General features: G+C 36.7%; 1 protein-coding gene across 1 annotated transcript in view; it reads left to right on the top strand.

Annotated features, from left to right (window-relative positions):
- The window catches only part of LOC139147453 (importin-4-like), a 56457-nt gene that overhangs the window by 31062 nt on the left and 8032 nt on the right, over nucleotides 1-17363 (top strand). The window contains exons 19-21 of the mRNA XM_070718560.1: nucleotides 13053-13232; nucleotides 15884-16092; nucleotides 16870-17002. Coding sequence (XP_070574661.1) covers nucleotides 13053-13232; nucleotides 15884-16092; nucleotides 16870-17002 — 522 coding nt within the window. The remainder of the gene's footprint in view (nucleotides 1-13052; nucleotides 13233-15883; nucleotides 16093-16869; nucleotides 17003-17363) is intronic.

Below are 17363 nucleotides of genomic sequence, written 5' to 3'. Positions count from 1 at the left end.
TGCTGATGTGAAAAATATCTTTTAGAATTTTCAAATCAGAAGGAAATTACTTTCCCTTGATTGCAATCAAAATGAAAGCTTTTAGAATGATTAAGTGTTCATTCCTAGAGATTGTACCTCATGGATGCAGCATTTTTAGCCCAGCAAGTGAAACACTATCCAACACAGGATGCCTACTTGACCAAAATCCGTATTTCCTGTTGTCTTTACGCATTATGCAATGTCATATCATCTTCGTCTTTGTGAAGGGATTTGCAGCAAACTGCAATAATGATCTGTAATCATTGAAAATGACAGGATGGGAATAAAGAGTGTAATGTGTTCATTTTCAGCCAGTATCAGCCAAACTGACTGGCCATCCATTTACCTTGGCTAGTTATTTTTAGTCTGCGGACAAAGTCCATGGGATTTGTAGATTGGGCTCCATGCATGCGTGCATCCTTGTGTCCATGCAGACTATCTTAGAAATGCCCCAGGTTGATTTCATTTAAGTTTGGTACAAGGATAATACGCTGTGGCATATATAGATTGGTTTTGTGATACGATCCAATATGGCTGCAAGGTAGCCATTTCGTTCCTTTTTTTGCAGCCATTATACTGACACACCTCAACTGATATCATTCAGACTTGGCATAAGGATAACGCACTATGAATGACACATGCATGTCAAGTAATTTTGTGATTTGATCCAATATGGCCCCCACATGGCCATTTTGTTCTGTTTTCTTTCAAATTTGCCAAAAGGACAACACACAATGACATGGATTTGCATGTCTAATACCGGTATTTTCAGCAATATTATCCCATATGGTTGCCAGGCAGCCATTTTGTTCTGATTTTTCCATGTCCAATCATCTGTAATCTTCACACTCACACATGCTTGGACTGATTCATTCAAACTTGGCACAAGGACAACACATTATGACTTTGTGTGTCAATTTCTTCGCAATGCAATCAAATATGGCTGCCAAGTGGCCATTTTGTTCTGACTTTTCCATGCCCACTCTCATAACATCCAGCCACATCCATACACAAATTTAGGTAAACTAGTGCTGTATGTACTATCAATGGTGCACGTCATACACATCAATACAAGGTTAATACTTTCTCAGCCATTTTCTGGATATGCGTTGACCAATTGCACTTCACCATGATTTCTGTCAGGTGGTTTCCAAATTTATTAACCAAGTTGGGACTATGTCATTTACAATGACCTGTTCCATCAAAAGTCTGTCACATCAATGTAGGGAATAGAGTAGTTTTGTGAATTTCACAGATTCCTGTTTGCCCATCGTACGCAATTTGTCATCTACTGTACTCGCAAAGGTTTACGAAGACCCTGCAGGGCTATCATTATGGCAGATTTTGTGATCTTTAAAATATCAAACAGCGGGACCCATTTCATAAGGGGCAAATATTCTTACTGTTTTGAAGGGCATTATGATGACCTAACTCATGATAAATGTTTTAAACTTTTTGTTTTTGGATGTGGCAATTAACCAGTAATTCTTAGATTTGGGATTTAGTCCAAAAATTGTATGTAATATAATGACAGAGTGGGCTATATCAGAATATTTGTTCTTACATGACCTTATGCTGCAGCTGGTTGCCTTGTATTGCATTTGAGGATTTCAACTTACTTACAAACTCAAGACTAATATTGTGTCCTTTCCTATCAGCGGCTGTAGCCTTTATGTATTTTCATGGGCCAACCTTCCAGTTCATCTAGCCTTGCCAATTTGTATTTCCAAAGATGAGAGTTGTAGATAGTAAACTGAGTAATTACGCTGATGAACTTGGCATCAAATTAGATTTGTTTCCTTGACTACAAATGCTTTTTTCCTTTTTTTTTTTTCTGGATAGCCAGCCAAATGTATTTAGTTAAATCATCTTTCGTGAAATCAACTTGACTCGATCTTAGATATAACAGTCAAAAATCATCAGAGCTGTCAAATAGCTGACAGATGCTAGCTAACATAGTTGATTTATATACTGAAAAATGACATATCGTTTTAATTCCGCTCTTTGTGTTTTTAAGGTCAAAAAGGTCTTCAAATCTGTTAGCAATGCAAGCAGGTGCATATGACAGTAGCGCATTTGGATCAGACCTTAGATAAATAAAATAATCCCAGTGTCTGTAAGGGCTGAGTAAATGGCTCTACTTTTAGGATTGAAAATTATGGTGGGAACAAATGTGACAAATTAAAATATTATAGCAACCACGTATCTGCACGCCTGGATTTGCTGAAAAATGGAATTATAAAGTGTAGTTTTCACAAATACTAGTATCACACATTGCACTAACTCATAGACCAAATCAAAAAAAATGTGTATGTTTCTGGTAACCTGACCTACCCTTTACCCTCTGACCTGTCCTATTTCCTGAGGGCATGTTTAACAGAAACACACAATGTATTTTCTCATACCTATAAAGCAATTATTACTGAGCATTTTGAAATAGGAATTTCTATAAAATTCACCTACATGTAGTGTGTCAACAGTCTGTCCGTTTTCATGCACTGCAAAAGTGTCACATTCCTCTAGATATTTTTTGTGAAGGTTCTGGAGTCCCACTGAAGTGAATTCCTAGAAAACCCCAATAACTATTTTCGTTCACTTGTTTGCATGATTACATTGATGTACCAAGAGGAACCCCAGTAACATGTGTATTAAGGGAACCGTCATATCTGATAGATGGAGTTAGGGCTCTTAATAAGTACACTGCGTGAGTAAGACACCTGACATGCACCAGTCGCCATTTCAAAATTCTATCAGCATTTATGATGCAAACAACAGACATCCGGCCTTTCTATTTGTTTAAAATGTCTGGACTTTTGATGTTTTAAGTGAGTGAACATCAAATAAAACGTCGTCATAATTCTGTGGCTGTGATTTTTGCTGTCAACAACATTCTACTTCAGCCACTGTGATAAACAAGCTTGAAGTTACTGTGAAAGATAGTTCTCTGGTATAAAAGTTGTTGTTCAGAAACGAAAAACAGACATGTTGATGAACTTCTATCCAACCCTCATCGGCAACCCTCCATTCCTATTTCTGTGGCAGTGTTTCCATCCATTCTCTTACACTCATTTGGATTGTTCCAATACTTAGCATCAATGGGGTAGGACTCCCCCCTCAGTATTCCATCTATTATGCATTGTGATTTGTTTCATGTCATCCATCATAGTCATCAATACAGGAAAACTTGTCAGCATGTTTCTCCCAAATGAATTACAGGAAACTTCGAAATTGATCAGGAATTCTCTAATGGCATGTGCAACTTTCACATTCTCAATAAAATGTGATTTGTTAGATATCATCAATGGGATAATATATGTACGATACTCTGACCCAGTCTTATTAAAGTTAGGTATAAAATGAAAAGTCATACGAATGTTTCTAAAAGTCATATTTATTCATAGGCGTAACAAAAATCATTTTAGTATCCCTCAGGGAATTTTTTCCTGTCGTCATTTTTCTATTGATACCACAGACTGAAATTCTCTGATGTTGGACTGCATTAATCATGAGACCAAACTGCAAATAAAAACCAAACGCAAAAGATAAGGAAAGGGTTTTGTTTTAAGATGTACGTAAGCAGAACTATGCAGCATTTGAGTGCTACATCTCACAAGAATATTGAGAATATTTTTTAAAGTTTCAGCTACGATCGCTGTTTGTCACTTTTCATTATGATCATGCTAATTTCTACGCCAATTTTCTATCATTGCTATTTCAACTCTGAGAATGTCCAGGGTGCCAGCCACTCATCATCTTTTGCAGCATTAGAGTGTGTGTCAAGGAAATTAGAAGCTATATACTTGATATGGTAATTTTTGTTAGAAAAGGGGTAGGGCTACAGAGAAGAGAATTTAATTCCTTCTGAATGCTGGACATTAATAAGAATATTTTTAGTCCCCACGGACACCGTCCGGGGGGACTTATAGGTTTGGTCATGTCCGTGCGTGCGTCCGTGCGTGCGTGCGTCCGTGCGTGCGTGCGTGCGTCCGTCCGTTCACACAGATATCTCTGAGATGCCTGGAGCGATTTCATTCAAACTTGATAGAAGGATTACTTTATATGGCATACAGATGCACGTCAATTTGTTTTGTGATACGATCCAATATGGCTGCCAGGCGGCCATTTTATTACGATTTTTTCATGTACAGAGCCATAACTCAGGCATGTTCCAACCGATTTTATTCAAAGTTGTACAAGGACATTGACCAATGTCATACAGATGCACATCAATTTGTTTTGTGATACGATCCAATATGGCCGCCAGGCGGCCATTTTATTACGATTTTTTCATGTACAGAGCCATTACTCAGGCATGTTTCAACGGATTTTATTCAGAGTTGGTACAAGGACATTGACCAATGTCATAGATATGCACATCAATTTGTTTTGTGATACGATCCAATATGGCCGCCAGGCGGCCATTTTATTACGATTTTTTTCATGTACAGAGCCATTACTCAGGCATGTTTTGACCGATTTTATTCAGAGTTGGTACAAGGACATTGACCAATGTCATAGATATGCACATCAATTTGTTTTGTGATACGATTCAATATGGCCGCCAGGTGGCCATTTTATTACGATTTTTTCATGTACAGCCATAACTCAGGCACGTTTCAACCGATTTTATTCAAAGTTGGTACAAGCTTATTGACAAATGTCATAGCTGTGCACGGCAATTTGTTTCGTGATACGATCCAATATGGCCGCTGTGCGGCCATTTTATTACGATTTTCATGTACAGAGCCATAACTCAGGCATATCTCAACCGATTTTATTCAAAGTTGGTACAAGGACATTGACCTATGTCATACATATGCACGTCAATCTGTTTTGTGATACGATCCAATATGGCCGCCAGGCGGCCATTTTATTACGATTTTTTCATGTACAGAGCCATTTCTCAGGCATATCCGCATGTTTTGACCAATTTTATTCAAAGTTGGTACAAGGACATCGACCAATGTCATAGCTATGCACATCAATTTGTTTTGTGATGCGATCCAATATGGCCGCTGTGCGACCATTTTGTTACGATTTTTTTCATGTCCTGAACCATAACTCAGACATGTATCAAGCGAATTCATTCAAAAGTATTTTTATCACAGACCTAATGAAGAGGACTCTATCCTCTTTGAGGACCTGTAATCAAAGTACCGATTAACAAGTGGGGACTGTGTCATCAACGATGACTTGTTATTCGTAAGAGTACTGTGAATACACGCAGAGTTAAATTGCATTGTTGCCATGGAAATCGTGAGAGATCGTGATGACATTTGATTCATAGTAGAATTCAGGAATTGGTAGATCAAACTGAAAATGAAAACATGATATTACACATTCAAAGTCTAAAAACCAGTGTTCTCGTGGCTTCAAACTCATTAAGGCAAAAATGACGCAGTCGGGGAGAACTGTGCCCTTTGGATAATACCCAGATCAGGTCAAAATGTCGGCACAAAAATGAGTACAGATTGAAAAACTCTCATTCTGTTATTGAACTGTGAAAACTCGAGAAGTTAATGCATTCTGTATTCAGATTGCACTCCTGTCTATAAAAGGTCAAGTAAGCCATAATTTCAGGTTTTTGTCTTTTGTTATTTAATTGACTTGATGTGTTATTTGTAATACAAAAAAACCAGGAAAATAACACAAAATCTCCGTAATTATTGACTCTGTCACTCCATTCTTGAAAAACAAAAGATTAATAGAATAAAAGATTAATATTGGTGTAATATATTTTTGTATTTTGATCATAATCAGTCATTTTCTTGTAATCTTAAAATAGATCTTCAATAAAATGAACTGCTTACATGTGGTATGTGAGAGCCTGGAGTGAAAAGAAATTAATAAAATTATAGCCTAGGACATAATGAAAATTTCTTAGATGACGAATATCGCAATTTGAATCTGATAAATTAAACAGATATGATTAGATATGATATAAATGCCTATTCTTTTATTTGTAAAAAGACTGATAAGACAGATAATTTTTACCTGGAAGTAAGGCTGATCTTTCTTTGCGTTCTTGTGCAAACATGTGTAATCAATATGGGGGGCTGTAAATTTGACAATAATGTAGCTACCTTAATGGGAAACTTGAAAGTGTATAAATTTAACTGTATTTGTTGACAAGACCATCCCTGTGAAGTGAAGATAAAATCTACAGAGACAGTCAGCTATATGGCAAGAAATATTTTGAATCGTGACTCAAAAATCTTGATCATGGTTGATACAGATGTAATACAGCATTTGAATTCGCTGATGTGAAATTTCTTTCCAAGGGATTCTGCATAATTGTTTGTCTCAAGTGCGTTGAAAGCATTTTGTTTTTTTTGATGACGCAAATACTCATCTTGTTCTTGTTCTCGCTCAATCGCAATATAATGTGGAGTAGGCTTCAACATCTCATCATGCAAGTGTCGGCACTTTCTCGATTAGAAAATTGCATCAGCTCTGCAGGGTCAATTGTTTTACAGAGAAGGACATTCGTAAGAGAGTTTCTTTTGAGTTTTCTTGTCAACAGAATGTACTTTGGACTCTGGAAACAAGACTTTTCCAAAAAATATTTGTCATTTTCAACAGTGATAACTCATCTTTAATACCCACTCCTCACCAGAGAAAAAATGGATGGTAAAAATAAATTTTAGTCGATATGATATTTGTTCAGTCAGCAAAATTGTGAATAATCTGCATATTAATTGGGGACAGTGAATAATTAAAACAAGCATGGAATAAAATTCACATTGTATTTGTGCAGTGTCTTGGAAGCTGTTATCCAATTAGGTGGCTGAATCTTACCGTTATAATTGAATAATACAAATATGCTCCATAAGCTGCTGTTAATAGTGACAATCGACCAATCAGATACAACCTCCTGAGTACGCTGCATATTAGCAGCATTTGGCCTCGAATCTCTTACCCCTGTCTGAAACAAAAGTTTAGAGGTGCAAAAAATCCGTCATTATAAAAATTATGATTAGAAGTCTCGCTAAACAAGGTGTTGTAAGTTTTAAACTGCTGAAAGATTTACAATGGTGAACAGCAAACACTTCAAGCCAATTATGATCAGAGATTGAATGTCACACATACATGTATACCCAGTTCCCATGGTATAACTGTGTACATGAATTAAGTTTGTGTGAAATCATCACAAACAGAGCTCCAACCCATCCCCTCCCGTAAACATGATTAGTTTCATTTGTCACATGTATGTTTTAATTATCCCCGCCCCCTCAGAAGGATAGCGTTTTTCATTTGTGCAACACCCTTCAGCGTTTCGAATTTCCGTTTATTTTCAAATCTCAAGCTAATCTGCCATCAACCAAACCTATTCTTGGCTGTAAGGGCTTTACGAAAAGCTAATAAACAAATATTTCACACACATGTAGTTGACATTTAAGTGAGGCGTGAAGATTTTCATTCACAAGACTTACAGCAACTTGCTGATAATAATAACAATCAAACGAAATACAGTACACGTACTGCTTTATTCACAGGTGGCATCACTATGACAGAAACACAGTGTATTTTGTCGTATTTCTCATACCTGGATGCTGACTGTTGCTAGGTAAATGTGGTCTTAGTGACGTTCCTTCTCAATGGCTTCACTCTGCATTTCAAGCTATAGTGTAACACTTAAGATCTTTGTTGTGCTCTGTTTAACAATGCCAAACCATTATCAATGAAGTGATTGGCCTAGTTTCTGCCATGATTGCCCTTGAAACAACTACACACTTTGTTTCATCGTTAACTTATTCTTAAATTAATGCCAGCAATTTGTCCTTAAAAGATGGGTTTTAATTTTCGACAGTAATACAATGTATGCACATTATGCAACACATTTCTGCAGTTAGCCCTAATCAAATCAAAAGCCTCTTTTGTTGTAACTTTCAATTTATTTGATCATTTCTATTTTTTTTGTAAAGTATACTTTCTTGTTTAAAGGGATATAGTCGTCGGAACTGCACCTGTGCAAGTTTCTTGTTCACAAACAATGTATTTCGTGCACGATATCTAGATGCACCTCATCGTCATAGCTGCAACATTTAAATTATACAATGATAGATTATGACAGACATGTTTTAACTATCATCAATCACGATTGTGCCTTTGATACATTGTTGCCATTGGTCATATGGGTCCCATACGACCTTTGAGCGCAGTTCCAACAACTATATCCCTTTAACTTTAAAAATCACGTCCAAATGCTCAGTTTTGGTTTGTAAACACGGTCGTCACAATACGTGTATAATGTCCAACACCATTGTTAAAAAGTGAGATTTAGTGATGACTAGAATTTATTCATCAATAATAACATTGCATGCTGAACATGTGTGCTGTGTTCCAAAACTCATCAATCGTGGTATCAGTGACATTACTTTAACATACTTTTTGGAAAAGAAGGAAGAAAATCTATTGATTTTTTAGGTGAGGATAACAAAAATATTATGAAAGGTTGTACAGTTGTTGTCCCTGTGAGTTCAATAAAGCGCAATACAGCTTTCAATGAAGATACTTGCATTACAGGCATATGATCAGTAAGTTGTGTCAATACATGTATTTGAGTATACATTTGCACTGATTCAATCTGCCAATACAAAGTGATATGAAAATAGACTGGTACAGTACACAGTAATTATGTAAAGTTTGTTAAATTAATCAGAAATGTTTAAAAAACAGCGGATTCCAAGGGTTTTACCCAGAACCAATAAAAACAGTGGATTCCTGTCCTCTGTTGGTACTGTTAAGGAGGAAGGTGTTGAGTCTTTTTAGAATCAGTTCAGTTCTGTTCTGAGTATTCAAAAATCACACTCAACGGAGCACATCTGACTCCCACTCTCATGGTTTGTTCAAAGCAATCAGCCATTGCTAAGGGTACAGTGTGGAATAACAGATTGGTTCGATCCTCAGTGTGTGTGCGTATGCACAGAATCAATTTACAAAATATTACATGAGGTTACGATGAGACAATAATGTTACCATTAAAATGTCAAGGAGTTATTAAAACTAATACATGCATGTAGAAATGATCGTAAAAGTTACAGACACGCTACACCTAGACACCAATTCTATTATCGGCCATAGTAATGACATGCAACATTATAAGGTACTTCTCTTCAACAACAAAAAATTCTTTGTACATGCCTATAGGTATCAGGTTATATTTTGACTTCAGTGGATAATTGCTGGAGTGCTCTTATCACTTAATGGATGAACCCACTCATCTTAAGAGAATAAGCTTGATCTGTGGCTGGGGACTTAAAGTAATAATCCCATTATCCATCTCCTTAATCATTATCTCCGGTAAGCCTTCCTTACAGTTTTTTGCTCCGTTGGGTAATATTCAACAGTGATTATATTCCCATCAGTCATTGCAAACTGCTGTGAAGCAGGTCTTTCTCCATCTGATGAGCTCTGTGTGTGTCTCTCTCTCTCACTCACTCACTCTCTTTCTCTCTCTTTCTCTCTCTCTCTCTCTCTCTCTCTCTCTCTCTCAATTTGTGATGTCAAGTATTTGTTTAAATTCAGTAACTTTTAATTATATCTGTTCAGTCATATATGTATAAGACAATGTAAAGGCAAAATTTTTGGGGTCCCACCTGCATACATTTTTCTGGAAGAAAACTGTTTAGCCACTTCCATTGAGACAGTTGCCATGGTAACTAAATGTGTTTAGACATGTTGAAAGAAGCTCAAATAATTTCACAACTTTCAATGTCAAATTTATCCTTTCCGTGGAACAACTTTCATGGCTTATTAATGCATTGTCATCTCATACAGATATAGTCTTACCAACTGAGTGAATAAATGTCTTGAGTGTCACACAAATCGTGTGGCTTTATGAAGAATTGCCAGGGATGTAATCATTTGCATCGCCTAGGCAAGTAACTGTCGGTATTAATTTCCATCAATTTGTCAGGACCTAGATACAGGACATAATAAGATACGACCACAAATTGTTGTCTGCAAGATTATTACTCAGTTTCTCTTCTCATTGGTATGCAAGGAGCATGCCCTCAGCTTTCAAAATTCTACCCTCTCTCACAGAAATATTTGATCAGTGTCAAATATAGCACTTCTTTCGTGAAACACATCCCATCCGAAAAATTTGTCAACCTGATGACCAGACAGTCGTAGTTTGTTATCACCGAAACCTCTTCCGAAAGCATCTGAGCATGCTATGTGATTTCGCAGTGAGTACATTAATTAACTCCTCTGTGTTGAAGGACATTCTTTTAAATGACCAATAACATACCACATCTTTCCCAGGCATTTTAAAATCGACATCACCATAGCCTTCAATACACAATTGTCATGGAAACGCCAATATACCTACAATTGTGTAGCAGCAGGTGATGATAGGGGTGTAATAGCTCAAGGACCTCATTGAAATATATGGAAATGTTGTATTGAAATCTGTGAAAGGATAAAGTGATCTGGTGTCAGTTCTTAAGGTTTCCAAGACAAGTAATTGACCTTTTTAATCTAACAATTCTCTGGTGATTATAAGCTCAAAACCCCAATAAATTATACATTTTCTGAAAACCTAGATAAGAGGAAACATTTTGGTAACTACAGTGTCACAGTTGTTAACATAACTATCACGTGAAAGGTAATTTGCATAAGCTTTCAAAAAGCGGTTTTCCTTATGTTTTGTCTCAATACTTCAAAATATCTGACTTGAACTTGCTGAAATGCAAGCTGTCACAACGCTCTTCCAAAGCGTGTTTCAGATTTTTTATACCTTGCTTAGTTTTTTTGGAGCGCAATTTTAAAGAAATCAACTAAGGTTAAATTCACCGCTCTGGAAGTTTTTCTGGAATAAAAATTGTTTTAGAAGGTTGAAAAAAATACTGAGACACTTTGGAAGATCATTAGGACAGCTTACACTCACACAAATTTCAGCCACATATCTCAAAGCATTGAAACAAAACATAGGGACAACAGATTTTTGAAAGGTTATGCAAATTACCTGTCACATGATAGTTATGTAAATAATGGTGACACTATGGTTACCAAAATGTTCCCCTATATCAAGGCTTTCAAAAAATATATAATTTATGGGGTTCTGGGCTTATTAACCTCTAGAGAATTGTTAGATTAAAAAGGTCAATTACTTGTCTTGGAACCTTAAGTCCTGGAACAGAACTAGCAGGACTGGTCTGTGAGATTATGATATTCTTTAGATTTTTCTTTTCATTTCAAAAAAGTCACATGTTTTTGAGTGCTGCAATGTTACTGGACAGTTTAGAAATTAAGGTGCATTTTGATGACCAGTTTTCACTAGATTTCAAATCTTGATCATGGATTCAGTAGTTGTTTAAAAATTATAAATGCGTGTAAAATGAAATGTGTGTATTCATCCAAGAAAGTAAATGAGCTTGCTGTACCCTAGTCTTACATGTACCGATACTTCTATGAGGTAGTGGGTAAACTTATATAACGTCGCCATTAATGCATAAAATTTAGTGCTGGGTATGATTTGTATCATGTGAATCTGTAGAATTCAGGAAACAAACCATCCAGCAGTGTTTCCTCAGCTGTTTCTCAGTGATGAATATATTTATTGTGGCACAGAACACTCTGGTGGAAGGTTTAATAGTCAATTGGACAAACAGACATGGTTACCGTACTGAGTTGAGTTGATGTGATGTTGGTGCAAGCGTTCAATTTTGTTTCTGATTGAAGTGTGTGATAAATTGCAAAGAACTGTGTACCACATTGTGTGTATGTACAAATACTTGTCATATTCAGCAATACTTTGTCATGATAATAGGCCCACTCAGTAGATGAAAACTGTGTAAAGTATGTATTTATTTTATGTGTGCACATAGTGGATGGGTTTACAAAATAAAATGTTGACCTGCATACAGTAGGCATCATATCGTAAGTAGAACAAGAAATTGCAAGCTCGTGATCCGTACATGTGGTCACTACAAAAATTAAGAACTAAAGCTGAAAAATATAAATTTCATGAATACGGTTACTCTCCTTTTCAATCTGTACTTCACAAATCATTTATATGCGTGTACTTACTATTGATGTAATTGAGACATTTGGTTCTGTCTCGTAGGTTAAATGCCTTTCTTTTACATATTTTCTATTTATTTATATACAAACAGTCAAAATTAAGTTCGAGGTAGGATGTAAAGTTTCCCATCATTTTACAGAACTTAAAGTAGGACTGTATACTGTATAGATCTTAGAACTCAACTGCCACCCTATAATTTCAAGACGTTATTACCGTACTTGGTGAAGATTCTCTTTCTTAACAAAAGTACAAGGAGTGAATCTCATACATTTCATCCCTTTCATAAGATTGTCTCAGCATTTCAGGAAAGGATAATGATAAAGAGAAAAGCAGCTTGCAAGGAATAAGCTTCCATTCATTCTGGCTTACTAGAGTGTTCATCCCACCATCTGGCTGACTGTCTTTCCCACTTGATTAATTGGGTTGATACGCAGATACTTTCACCTATTACAGTGCTTTGTCCCACACTTTAGAACTCTGCAATTATTTTTGGACACCATGGGCTGGAGGCCCAAATAGTGTTCAATGTGGCCACAATGTCTGTCTGTGTTTGTATGTGTGCATCCGTCTACTTGTCTTTCTGTCTGTCCATCCATAAATGGATTTTGTTCCAGTCACAACTTAAAAAAATGTTTGTCAGAATATCATGCAGATTTTGTACATAGCATCATCATGGAAAGATCTAGATCTGACTAGATTTTGGTAGGTATGATATGCATAATTAGTGGTTATTTGTATAATGAATGAAATTGCGCACAAGGCTATATCTCAAGAATTACTCAATCAAATTTGATGTAGCTATGCAAGTATTCAAATTATTCTATGGTCTCACTATGGAAAGTTTGGTTGGCATGGCTATCAGATTATAAGCTCATTTGCATATTTAATGAATTTCTGTGATTAGGCTTTCAATACTGAGTGCGCTGATTTTGACCGGATCAAAGTCTATGATTATTTTCATCAGTTATGTTCCACACTTTTGTTCTTTCTTGTTACCTAGACGATGTGCCAGGGGGAAGAAGAAGAGGATGACTTTGTTGATGATGAGCAGCAAGCGGAATATGATGCCATGCTTATCGAGTGTGCTGGTGATGTGGTCCCTGCTTTGGCCGGCGCGATGGGAGGGCAGAGATTTGCACCGTACTTTGCTGGCTTTTTACCTCTGTTACTGCCAAAGACGGTAAGTTCTGATAACCAATGTCTGTAAATTCCTGTTTCTTCCATCCTATGTTACTCTTCCATGACTCTGTCCATTCCCTTTGGAGTTTTCTCATGGATTATCAATTCTGGAAAATCAAAAGTATGCTCACTGTTGAATGTATCATGAATAGCAGCCTTATAACAACCATTATCTCACATTATATGTTACTGTAAGCATAATATACTTCACTAAGAATCAGAGAGAAATACCTTGAAGAACAACACCATGCCCATCAGAAACATGTACAGTACCATTCATTCTCCCCTATCCACCATGGAAAGACCCTTTACTTATTTTCTTTTCTCAGTTTCGTACTTATTTTTTTTTCTCCAACAAATATAATAGAAATTTTGGTGCCTTCACCAAGGTGACTGTAATGAGTTTCTTAAAAGATACATGTATTTCCAGGCAGACTATTAAAGGTTCTACCAACTAGTTTAGTTCCAGATTCATAAGTTCAAAAGTTACCTTTACTGGTAGGCAACATAGCATAGCCTTTATAACCTCTTCATCCCCAATACCCTGTGAACAAGTCCACATTACCACAAACAATCAGTTTGGATCAAACCACGGTGGCAAAAGGGTTAAGGGCTCTCTCGTTTTTTTACACATTTAGTATTTTTGCAACTAACTCTTCTATCTTGTCAAAGGTCTTGTCTTGTGAAACAAAAAAGTTCACTTTTTAATGAAACATTTTGTTTTTAGCAACAGTGGGTCATGTACTTTTAATTTTTTTTCACAAATAGGCCTAAAGCTATCTCAGGCAACTCATATTTCCAAATGAGCTTATCGCATTATTGAGTCCTTTTGTGTTTGGAAGCGTTTCTTGACTATTATAATCCAAGATTTATGTTTTGGCTTCATACCTTATGGCTTGCACAAAACTACCGACCACACGCTTAATCTGTTTTTTTGTGGCTTATGGCAAATTAAAGGAGTTCCACACTGCAAATGTGCATCCAATAACTACACAAGTTGCATTTCAGTCAAAACTCTTCAAATAAAAGAATGCTCCATCTGTCTGTCTGATTTCCATTTGAAATTTGCAGTAGAGAATGGCTAGCTATGGGACCAAGTGAATTTTCAAATTTTACTGTGTGGGAGGAATGAAAATATTCACATTGTGTACTTATGATGCACGAATTACCTTTTTATGAGTCCTTAATCATAAATTTAAAACACAATAAGGAACCTCACAGGCTACATAATACAATATTAATTGCTGTCATTCAAGAAAAGTGGCCCCTGTATGTTGCTTTGAGAATCATTAACAATTAAACATTCCCTCTTCTTGTAAAAAACCTCCACAATATTCTTGCTCATTGTTAATTTATAAATAAAAGAGAGTTGTGTGGGTGTTGTGGGGGAAAATACGTATTCAGTACCTTTCATAGATTGTATTCCTCGTGACTACTTAATGTGTCCATCTATTGACAGTTGGACAATTACGGGTTCACACGCACTTTTCCATTTGTATTACTCGAGATGTTTCTTACAAAGGAGGACACATCATATTTAGCCTTCTGTAAAACCAGTAGGGATAACGCACATTTTCACAGTATTGAAATGGTGACATCCTATTATTGTCACTATTAAGGATCAGTGAAATGAAAATAAGGTGAAAGGATCAGGGAATGAATTAGTGTGTAGTTTGCAAGTGTATACCGTACATTATCAGTTGAGGTATGACTGTGTATATAATTCCTTATAATACATAGTGATCTGGTAGTTACAACTTGTAGCACGGGCACTCTGTTGTTCTGAATTGATAGTCTGAATAAACTACATGTAAGCTGCTTATATGTAAATACGAACTTTGATGATAACTGTGTAAGAAATTTATAACAGAATGCCGTTCAGATTGAAATGCCTACTTAGCTACAAAACCAGATCAAGGTCGGACGTGTCTACAGGAACGTTACAAGCGACCACATCGACCGTATTCTTTCGATGCTAAACGTCGCGGCGGAACGACGCACGCATATATACGCGTACTATAGGTACGCGCGCGACCTGCACTGTGTCGTTTCACATCATGATATATATACACAAGGGTATGCATATATATACATCTCTGAGGCCGGGACAGCAGACGACAGTTCAGAGGCGCTCGCGTGCATAACTGTCGTTGCGTGCACGTTCCATTCCAGCCACCGCGCTCATGTACACGGCAGTCATAGCAACGTACCATCGTCATTCTACCGGTACGCGCTTCATGATTGCGGTAAATACGCGCTGGTAAGAACTCTGCCGTGCATGCCGCGGTGCAGCCTGAGAGAAACCGGGCGCAAGAAAGAATAATCAGTTAGGTGAACAAGCAGAATGCGACTGTTTCTTTTGTATTAATAATACCTCACTTTTTTTAGGCTTTTATTTTTTTTTAAATCATGATGTAAGTTCTCCAGCGGCAAACAGAAACTAAAATACGAAATCATGTTTACACGCTTATACACCATCATTTAAGAACAACAGAATGCCCGTGCTTGTAGATGGTTATTACGATTATGTAAGTTTCATTTGCATTGTTCTACATGACTACCACAGTACTTGGTACATAAACTTCTACTGTTTCAGCCAGTCATTACCATTCTAAAACAGTAAGAGCATTTCTTCCTTTTGTTTATTTCCAGAAACAAACATGTCAAGTGTCTGACAAATCCTTTGCAATTGGAGTCTTATCTGAGACGATAAAACACATGGGGCTGGGGATAGTCCCATTTGTTCAACATCTCTATCCCATCATGGTGAATGGCAGCAAGGATGAAGACGATGAAGTCCGGAATAACTCCGTCTATGGACTGGGAGTCTTGGCTGAAAGCGGTAGAGAAATTCTCTATGAGTATCCTTACTGTAACTAGTAATTGGTCCCAGTGGTCTTGGAAAAGGAGAACTGTGTTGAATAACTTTGTTGTAAACTTAAGTTACTGAGCCTACATATCAAGGGAGAACTGTTAATTTATGTGTAGCACATATTCCTCTAAATTATGGATGATAAGAAAGCTTTAATAGTATCCCTTTGCAAGCAAAGTTTTCATCCTGTGATGTTTTGTCATACATGTATACAATATTTACCTTATCAAACCAAAACTGTAATTCCCTCCTGCATTGTGAAAAGTCAACCTTAGAACATCCAGTTGTTTCTATAGCAACAAGATTATACACACCCACCAACCAGTCTAATCAACACAGTAATGCCACTTGCATTTTTAAAATTCTACCCTATACACCAAGCTGTTTCTATCTCAAGCTGATTATATATGATAACACGCCCAGTGTCCCAATGTAACCTAAACAGAAACAGTTCTGTATGGATAAAATCTTTATAAAGTTCAATAATATGATAGTCAAAAAACTAATTTCCTATTTTATCCCACCAACATACATGTAACCGTCCAGCCATAGGGGACAGTTACATTCATTTAGTATTAAGCAGTTTATAAATCCATGATAATTCACACCATGTAACCTAAAGTCTACCAGTACTAGCAAGTGAAAATTTTCTATTGAAGCCCAATTTTTCATTTACAACCAACTGTGTAGTCATTTTCCCATCCCCAGAGAGAAATTTGAGGTCATCTTACGTCATTATCCTTGACACAATTTCCCTCTCAAACAGCAAATACCCAGAGATTCTCAACATCCTGTTCACTCTGGCTTCAAAGGAAAGCAAACCTCAAGTTGTGGACAACGTCTGTGCCGCTGTGTGCAGACTCATTGTGACAAACATCAGTGGCATACCTGTAGAACAGGTGAGTCCTGCCTTGAAGTGTGATTGGCTGCAAGTAACATAGCTGATGATATGTTTTGATGCTAAGATGAGTGTCACGTATTGCTATGATGTGGGCATGATGCATTTGGTGACACTCAGAGAGGGACTTTGTGTCAATTGAAAACCAGATAATAGCCAAGGGTTCTAAGCATTGTGCACTCACATTGGAACAAAGTATTCTCCTTTTAATGATATTTTTAGAAATATTTGCTTAATATGATATTTTGTTCATCAAATTTGGCTTTAAAGGATGTTGCGATGCTGATTGACAGAGCAAAGGGGCCTGTCATTCATTTAAATATTATAGATAATACTGAATTCCAAAACAAGGCAAAATGTAT

This window comes from Ptychodera flava, chromosome 13 (genome assembly GCF_041260155.1).
Source record: "Ptychodera flava strain L36383 chromosome 13, AS_Pfla_20210202, whole genome shotgun sequence".
NCBI lineage: Eukaryota > Metazoa > Hemichordata > Enteropneusta > Ptychoderidae > Ptychodera > Ptychodera flava.
This window is presented reverse-complemented; position numbering and strand designations above follow the sequence as displayed.